The 10,180-nt window shown below is 36.4% G+C and overlaps 1 protein-coding gene across 1 annotated transcript; it reads left to right on the top strand.

Moving 5' to 3' along the window:
• Positions 1-4,676: 4,676 nt before the first annotated feature.
• LOC107914527 (leucine-rich repeat receptor-like protein kinase PXC2) lies at positions 4,677-8,810 on the top strand. The gene is made up of 2 exons (XM_016843471.2): positions 4,677-6,757; positions 7,151-8,810. The coding sequence occupies exons 1-2, from the start codon at positions 5,295-5,297 to the stop codon at positions 8,589-8,591; spliced, it is 2,904 nt and encodes a 967-aa protein (XP_016698960.1). The 5' UTR covers positions 4,677-5,294; the 3' UTR covers positions 8,592-8,810.
• Positions 8,811-10,180: the final 1,370 nt, after the last annotated feature.

A 10,180-nucleotide genomic window follows, 5' to 3' on the forward strand; every position in this document is an offset into this window, starting at 1 on the left:
CAATTACTATTGCAACCACAGTTTTTATTTTGCAAAGCAAGTACCTCATCATTTTTACAAATTTATTCAAGATAGAGAAGTTGAGGCTTTAAATTTAATTTATTCAAATAGAGAAATTGAGATTTTTCATTTTTTAAACCTTAATTCATATAGTCAAGGATCGATCCTAATTAAGATTTGTTTGAAGTAATAGTTAAAGTTTTTGTTTGGTACCTAGATGACAAGCCCATGTCATCTATTTCCTTTTCCCCAATATTATAATGGTAAAAAAAGAGATCAAATCTCATTTCCCAATAAGTCAAGCATTTTGTTACAATTTGACCCTCCCTATGTACATATATTTTAGGTTAATTAGAAGAAAAGACTAATTTTAAAACTTAATTAAGAAATTAGGTTGTTTTTTTCTCAAATTTAGAGAAATAGGTCGATTTTGGAGAGAAACAGAAAATCCGTCTAGCAGGATGCGTTTTCAGCTGATGTGATAACTAGGGGACTGAAAGCGTGTCCTACACACCTCAGTGCAACAATAAATTTTTGCAATGATAAAAAAATCCAATGGCCAATTTCCAACGATTTTTTTTTCAAATCGCTAAAACTTTTTTTTTCTTTTCTAACAGCTAGTTTATTTGCTATATATACTCAACTCATTTCTTTCTTTTGCATTCAAACCATATTCTCTCAATTCTCTCAGCTAACATTATTAATTTTATTAATATTTTATACTTATATAATCAGACCGAAGATCGAATTATCGAAATGTATGTATACAATTTAAGTGTGAGGGCGCTACGTGTTATTGAACAACACTTGCAAAAGGGGAGATTCTTACACGTGTCTCGTACGCTCGGGGGAACTAAATTGGATCTCGCACTTATTAGCACATTGGTGGAAAGATGGAGACCTGACACACACACACATTCCATCTTCCATGCGGTGAGTGTATAATTACACGTAAGATGTAGCATTACAACTCGGTTTACTAATTAGTGGGGTAGTCGTTATGGGGGTAGTGGGCGTTGGCGATTGGAGCGCAATTTGCAAGCAACTATTAGACAATGTGCCAAACAAGTTTAGTAGTAGTCGGACAAAGATGAAATGGTTAAAAGACAATTTCTCATATACCGACAACTTCACTAGTGCCGTTGAAAGACAACAATACATGTGAACATTCATCATGAGGTTAATCGGGGGTCTTCTAATGCCAGGTAGATCTCAAAATCTGATACATTTAAGGTGGCTCTTACAACTAGTTGATTTAAAAGAAGCGGGCAACTTAGTTGGAGGTCAATTGTGTTGGCAACATTGTACCAAGAGATGTGTCGCACAATAGAAGTACAAAAAATTAAAATCGATGGTTGCATACTCATTCTTCAATCATGGGCATCGTATCGCCTTCTATTTTTCGTCCCTGAGTAAATGCCCATTATGAATTTCCACTCGTAATAAGGTAAAATTCATTAAATAATACAATTATCATAATATTTTTTAATTATTATATTTTTTAAATAACATATTATTTAAATAGGTGGAACAATGACGCGATTCATGTGGGTATATTGGACGAGCTCGAAGATATTCGGCTATTGTTTGATCAACAATTAGAAGCCGGTGTTAGTTTTTGAAATTTTCAATTATATAATATTTACGTACAAATTTGAAATTTAATGTTAGGTACATAATAAAATTTATAATTTCATATTGTAATTGAATGGATGAAATACTTTGATTCAATAATTCAAGAATGCATCCTGATCGAATTTTTGGCGACTCGCAATATCTAGTACGTCAAAGTGTCATTGATAATTTTTACAACAGTCGAGATGCACGAATTTGATCAAGTGATGCGCCAGTTCGAGTTTATGCAAAGTATTTTGCCGTTACCCCAAGAGCTCGATGAACTTCACCAGATTACCTTGCGGGGGAGAGTCGATGAAGATTGACCTAAATTCCATGTCAAATATATCTACATTTTGGGAACATAGATATAATTTTTTACATATGTGCAAACCAATTCTTCGATCAGATTTGGTGACCTATCCAGATTAAATGACATGATTTAGAGTTCACGATAAGTCATATCTACTGCCGGAGAATGAAAGAAGAAAGAAATGTTGTTGTAGAAAGCCAAAACAACCCCATATGAGGCCGCGATCGAAAGTATATGCGTCAACAGAATCATCATCATCTCCAACCCCACATAAGACATTGGTGGGTGCACCACCTCCCAGTCAGTATGATTCATATTTTTCTAGTGCTTTCACTAACCCCATTTTTTTTTACACAAGCACCACATTATACACCATCCTACCATGCTTCAACAACTTTTCTAGGCAATTTTTTGCACCACCTCTATCCTCAAGACCATATTACAAGTCACTACCGACAACAACACCGATGTATCTACCATTGTCTACAATTCCAACATTCTATCCACAATTGAATTATTCAACACCATACACTTATCTGTTGATAGTGTCGCAAACACCCCCATCATCATTGTTCTTCAGAGGTGGGTCATCTTTGTAACTATCTATTAATACCACGGACGATATATTATGAGAACTTAAGACGCAAATGCACTCTAGCTTGGAGGAACGAGATGAAGATAGAGATCAATATGGAGGTGGAGGTCAAGATGAAGATGAATAAGGTGAGAAGTTGGAACCTCAACGACGACGAAATCCTCCTCGTAATCGACACCCATCAACTTGTGGCACACATTCGGGCCGACGACAATGATGAATTTTTTATTTTAATTTTTTCTCATGTAAACCATCATTTAGTTTGTGGACAAATTAGGTCTTTTCCTCTATGTTGCCCCAAAGTGTGGACATATTGGCTTACTATACCCTGGGTTCCTATAATAACTGCATAAGCTTGGTTGGTTTATCCTCTCCCAAATATCCATATTATTATGTATTCGAGTAAAATTTGATCGACCTTTTGGCTTGCAATATAACGTAATATCCAGTACCAACTCGAATGAAGCGCTCGAGATAAGCAACCACATACTTTCATTTAGGACCAATGAGAATTCATATTTCCATACTTTATATATGTGTTTTAATTTGTAAGCTTCGTCGACATAACTCATGCAATCCAGACGTGCCAAGACACATGCAACGATTGTTGTGATTAAATAACTTATTAATAACTACAATCGTTGTCATTCCGACTTGTGTTTCAGCTTTTTCTCCGCCGTCACAGTCATTCCCCTGAAAGTCTTCTTGCCCCCACCTCTGACACATGTTTCAGACAATAAGGTTAAGGATATTACTTCGATAGAGAAAAAGAATAAGTTGATTATATTGGTGAGGCCTTTTTTCCCTATGATTATGATCTTAAACTTATGTATAGGGTTTATAAAGCATCCTTTTCTAGGGGCATGAAACTTGAACCCGTTACCGCATAACCACCGTCAATTGAGAGCCCAGGTTATACTTCAACTGTAACCATATATCCACCGTGAACAAGGAGCTCGAGTTGCAATTGGACATCTTCTAAAGTGATGGTGCACTCCCAGCACAGGACAGAAAATGTGTAGGTCTTTAAGTGCCACTGAATCACCATGAACTCAAACACACTTTAAAACTATCACAATTTCTCCCTAAAACACAAACACAAATAAATCTTTCTCCTCAAATTTCCAACACCCAACACCAAAAAAAAACAATTTTTGGAAGGATCGAGACATGTTTTTTTGTTTCTCTCCAAAAACTGTCTAATTTCCTAATTAATTTTTAAATAAACTTTTTTTTGCTAACTTTCCCCGTATATTTCATTGCGTATCTATCATGGTACAAACTTTTTTAGTGCAATATATCTATAAATTTTTTAAGTAATTGGATCTTTGAAAAAATTCAAAATACTAACGTAACATTTATTTATAATTATGGTATCCGATCATTTCAAGTTTGAAGTTATATTAATTTTTTTCCCAAAGATGGAATGACTTAAATAAAAGGTTCACACATGAGTCGCACTAAAAAAATTCCTACTCCTATGGTGGACACTCATGTGTGATGATGAGATGGTCGTCCCGGATGGGTGCGTGCCGAGAAATTCCGGTGAAAGTGAAAGTAAAACCGTCATGTGTTTGGTTGTGAAACAACAAAGCGGAAAGGGGTAGGCAGGTGTTGTCGTCTTGCTGTCTTCAATTTTCACCTTCCCTAAACCACTTTAAACTCCATCTGGTTTTTATTTTTTAAATTTAAAATTGTCGGGACAGAACTTGGAGTTCTAGAAACAGATCATTCCAGTTAAAACTTCATAAGTGTCTTAAATATTAATAAAATAATTCGACTTATTTTACATTTAGAATGGATTGAAATACTAAAAAGTGGTGAAATGGAGAAGACTTGAAAATCACGTAATTTTGAATTTGTTTGCATTGCAACACACAAGGAATGATTGCAGATTTATATATTGTACTCTTACTTTTTGGGTTGCTTTTGCTTTTTTAAGCATTAAAAAAAATAAATAGAAAAAAGAGCATCGAGAAATTCATGGGGAGAAATATGATTGCACTATGTCAAATGGTGATGCAAGTAGAAGCTGCCACGTGTACATTACTTTAGGATCCTTGTTTGACCAAATCTGTATAAAAAAGACAGAATACATAAACCCAAAGACAAAAAATACTAAATAAAAATGTTGATGTTCCATGCAATCACATTGTCTAATATGATCTGTTTTACTCTTCATTTAATTAAAATTTATTGTAATTATTGAAAAACCTTAGAATTATCAAAATAAAAATCCTAGCTTTAGATGCTGCCCCCTTCTTTACTCTATCTCCTCTCCCTCACTTTGTTATATAGTTAGAACCAAAACGACAGTTACAGTAGCGACACCAACCACATCTACACTTCTTTCCATCATTAATGACTATTCATTTACTTTCTTTTTCCTCTTTATTTCTTCTCCATCGCCACCTTTTCAGCTCTGCTCCATTCAACCCATTACCTCTTTCACTGTTTCCCTCCTTTTCCCAAAGCTTGAGTTAATCACTAGTTTTTTTTTCACTTTGGGGGTTTTAAGACTTCGTTTTCCTTAGCTTCAAACTCAAACCAAAATAGGAAGGAAAGCAGTTTTGGTGTGCACACTATCGCTTTGTTTTTTGTTTTTGTTTTATATTCGTCCAAACTCAGCTTCTTCATTATCTATCTTCTTTGTCCTTTTTCTACCTTCACCATTTTTAAACACTTCCTTCTTCTTCTCTGTCCTTTTCCCCCCTGTTATAATACCATTACCATGGAAGTTTAGCATTTCTTTGAGTTGAAGGGGGAAAGAAAATGGTGTTAAAGGTCTTGGTTTTTCTGGTTTTGGTTTTGGTTTCAGCTGTTGTTGTGGAGTCGCAACAGCCAACTTTCAACGACGACGTTCTGGGGTTAATCTTCTTCAAAGCAGGGCTCAAGGACCCAACTGCAAAGCTCCAGTCTTGGAGTGCAGATGACAATGATCCCTGCAACTGGATGGGCGTTAAATGTGACCCGACTACTTACCGGGTCACGGAGCTCCATCTCGATGGCTTATCTCTTTCTGGTCATGTTGGTCGTGGCTTATTACGGCTACCGTTCCTTCAAGTTCTGTCACTTTCCAAAAACAACCTTACGGGGACCATAAACTCCGAGCTTTCTCGCATTGGGAGCTTGCGGGTTATTGATTTAAGTGGAAACAGCTTGTCGGGATCGATCCCTGATGATTTTTTCACACAATGTGGGTCTCTAAGGTCGATCTCTTTTGCGAGGAACAATCTTACAGGGGAACTTCCTGCTTCTTTGAGCTCATGTTCGACGCTTGTGGCGGTTAACTTCTCGTCTAATCAAATTTCAGGGCAGTTGCCATCTGAGATTTGGTATTTGAGGAGCCTTCAATCGCTTGATATGTCTGGTAATTTGTTGGAAGGAGAGATTCCAGAAGGGATCGGGAATTTGTATGATTTGAGACAGATAAATTTAGGAAACAACAGATTCTCTGGGAGGCTACCGGGGGATATTGGGAGCTGTTCACATTTGAAATCGGTTGATTTCAGTGATAATTATTTTTATGGTAGCCTTCCTGATTCAATGAGGAAGCTTGGTACATGTAGTTCAATCAGTTTAGGAGGAAACTCTTTGAGGGGACAAGTTCCAGATTGGATTGGAGAATTGACAAGCCTTGAAAGTTTGGATCTTTCTGCAAATAATTTCTCTGGTAAAGTTCCATCTTCTCTGGGAAATCTGCAGTTACTGAGAGAATTGAATCTGTCAATGAACCAGTTTACTGGTGCATTGCCTGAATCGATGGCTAATTGTTATAACCTATTGGCTATAGATGTCAGCCAGAATTTGTTAACCGGCAATGTTCCATCATGGATGTTTAAGATGGGAGTGCAGGGTGCACTGATTTCTGGGAATAAACTTATGGGAAACGTAAAAAGTCCTTCATTGGCTTCAACGGTGCCATCCTATCAAGGCCTTCGGATGTTGGATCTTTCTTCAAATGCTTTATCTGGTGAAATCCCATCAGACCTTGGGGTTCTTAGCAGCTTGCTCTTCTTTAATATGTCCAGGAACCATCTCTTTGGTTCCATTCCAGCCAGTATAGGTGAATTGAAGGCAACACAAGTTATTGATTTAAGCCACAATCTGCTGAATGGAAGCATTCCTTCTGAGATTGAGGGAGCAGTCTCACTCAAGGAACTCAGGTTGCAGAGGAACTTTCTTTCTGGGAAAATTCCAACTCAGATAGTCAAGTGTTCATCATTAACAGTTTTGTAAGTATTTGTTCCTGTTAAGTGCTTATTGAGCTATATATATCTTGATCATGGTAGCCATTACACCTATCCTTGAAGCATTTATTATTCCTTAAACTTAGTTCAGTGAGACCTTTAGTTGAAATTTTCATTGCTATTTGGCTTGGGACTGGTCATAGTTCCTTAAACTTATCAAAAGTATGTTGCTAAATTGTTGTATAAGCCAATGATATCTAAATGACCCTCGTAATTCTCTAGGGAGATCAAAGGCTCCTTGCTATCATCTTAGGCTAATGGTTTGTGCAGTGTTTAGTGGAAACCCCGAACCAAAGCCATTGCTTGCAATGTAGCATAACTCGTTCTACATTTGAATTCTATTAACAGTTTTGTTCTGGTTTCATTACAATGGTACAGAATTCTGTCCCGGAACAACTTATCTGGCTCGATCCCTACTGCCATTTCAAACTTGAGCAACCTCCAGTATGTGGATTTATCATTGAATGACTTTACCGGAAGCTTACCGAAAGAGCTAGCAAATCTTTCTCAACTCATGTTCTTTAATATCTCTCACAACCACCTTCATGGTGAACTTCCACTTGGGGGATTCTTCAACACCATTCCTACTTCATCCGTCTTGGGAAATCCATCGTTGTGTGGTTCGGTTGTCAACCGCTCTTGCCCTGCTGTCCATCCCAAGCCCATTGTCCTCAACCCTAACTCGTCAGACTCCATCAGTGGCTCCTCTCCTAATCACCATCGCAAGAAAATTGTGCTTAGCATCTCTGCCCTCATTGCCATTGGTGCAGCGGCATTCATTGTCATTGGTGTAGTAGCTATCACTGTCCTCAATATCCATGTCCGTTCTTCTATGTCTCGTGCTCCTGCAGCTCTCACCTTATCTGGAGGGGAAGATTTTAGTTGTTCTCCCAACAATGATCCAAACTATGGCAAGCTTGTAATGTTTTCAGGGGATGCCGACTTTGTTGCTGGTGCCCATGCTTTGCTTAACAAGGATTGTGAGATTGGTCGTGGAGGGTTTGGAGTTGTTTATCGAACAATCCTTCGTGATGGGCGTTCAGTGGCCATTAAGAAGCTGACTGTTTCAAGTTTGATCAAGTCTCAAGACGAATTCGAAAGGGAAGTTAAAAGACTTGGAAAGATTAGGCACCATAATCTTGTAGCTCTTGAAGGATATTACTGGACTCCTTCTTTGCAGCTCCTCATTTATGAATTTGTTTCGAATGACAGCTTGTATAAGCACCTCCATGAGCCTGACAGAAGTTGCCCCTCTTGGCGACAACGATTCAACATAATTCTCGGTATGGCCAAGGGTCTAGCCTATTTGCACCGTATGAATGTCATTCACTATAATCTTAAATCAATCAATGTTCTTATAGATTGCTCCGGGGAGCCCAAGGTCGGAGATTTTGGCCTTGCAAGGCTACTGCCGACATTAGACCGCTGCGTTTTAAGCAGCAAAATCCAAAGTGCACTTGGTTACATGGCTCCTGAATTCGCTTGTAAGACAGTAAAAATAACCGAGAAATCCGATGTGTATGGCTTTGGGGTTTTGGTCTTGGAGGTGATTACAGGGAAGAAGCCAGTGGAATACATGGAGGATGATGTGGTGGTGCTGTGTGAAATGGTAAGGGGAGCACTAGAGGATGGTAAGGTGGAAGAATGTGTCGATGGGAGGCTTCGTAGTAACTTCCCGACAGAAGAGGCAATTCCAGTTATAAAGCTTGGTCTAATATGTGCATCTCAAGTGCCATCAAATAGACCAGACATGGAAGAAGTAGTGAACATATTAGAGCTAATCCAATGCCCTTCGGAAGGCCAGGAAGAGCTGGAGTAAGCTATTCGGGTCCGAGAAAAGAACGAAACAGAGCGGTGTTTCCCGGTGAAGATGAATCCAGTTTGTTCAACAGGAGAAGAAAAGAAAAGAGTTCAGTCTACCACCCCAGTTTCCCTCAATTCTTTGTTCTTTTAATGTTGTATTTTTGTTTGTGCCTTATTTTCCCTGTTCCTTAATTCAGTATTTTGTTACAAAGAGTTTCGCTTACTGGATTCTTTATCACCGGCTGCATATCGAACACATATTTTCAGCTTTATTAGTGCCATGCCATGCCATGCATCAAATTTCAATATTTGTATATTTAAAAAGATAATAAAAATAAAGGAAAGAAAAGCAGACAAGGTGGGAAATCAAAACATAAAAGTGAAAGCAGGAGAGTTGAATGGTATGATGGAAACACATGATAATGTTGAAGAAAAGCACTTATTTGCTTTATCTACACTTTTTCTTTTAATTAACTAATTAAAATTGTTTTCTTTCTGGGGAGTGGCAGCCTTGAGGTTAGGAACATGGGTCAACAACTTTTAGCAATCAAAGCCAACAGTCATGCGCACTAGCCCTCCTCATTCTCACTCTTATACTCTATAATTTAAAAAAAAAAACAAAACAAAATCAAGAGATAGTGAAATGGGTTCTCCATATTTGCCCTAAAACATTGCTGTGTTTGTGTCTTCATCACTAAATTATTTTTACTCATTATAATTTTTTTTTATAATGCTTGTACCAATCGAAATTTCTTTTATAGTTCAGATTTTTTTAATAAAATAATTTTGAGTGTCACGAATTTACGAACCAAAATTAAAATTACTTTTTTTTTTCTGATCTCTGACATTAACCATCAAATAGACTTGGACTTAAAATATATCTTTTACTCGTCAATGGATGTTGATCTACTATACCGATCGTTAAATTGTCGCTTGAAACTCGCTAACCGAATTTTTAAAAAAAATATTTTAACATATCAACGACCCTTTCCATGTTTAAATTTGAAATTCGATATGAATTATTTACCAGTTTAAAGATTAGTTATAATGAGATAAATTAATTAATGCTTTTTTTTAATTTTAATTTAGTTAATTCCCATGGTGACCTAATAATAGTAAGGAGTGAGATACTTACTCTTAAAGCTTAGGTTTAGTGTATCATACACTTATCCTAAGAGTTTAAAAATGTCCATTTATCCCCTTCAATTAAAAAAAAAACCCATAAATCTTTTTTAGATTTATTTACTATGAAAGTTTTAAATAAAAATAATTATACTCGTATTATTTTTATATGTATTTTCTATTTATTTTTTTGATTTATCTATTTTTAATTATAAAATAATGATTTTTTTGCCAAATAAAATAATAAAAATTTAATTACATATGTATTACAATACTAAAATGGTATAATAATAAATTTAGTTCTCGGTGTTTACATTTTTTTTGTTAATTGGCCTTTTCATTTTTTGAGCTAAAATTGACCTTCAACCTTTTAAAAAAGTCAAATTTAATCATCAACTTTTAAAAAAAAAGGTCGGATTTGTTGTTTTTTAAAAGAAAATACTAACTAAAACGTTAAATTTTTAAAAATGACAACCCACATGG

Source organism: Gossypium hirsutum, chromosome D10, assembly GCF_007990345.1.
Source record: "Gossypium hirsutum isolate 1008001.06 chromosome D10, Gossypium_hirsutum_v2.1, whole genome shotgun sequence".
In the NCBI taxonomy this organism is placed as follows: Eukaryota; Viridiplantae; Streptophyta; class Magnoliopsida; order Malvales; family Malvaceae; genus Gossypium; species Gossypium hirsutum.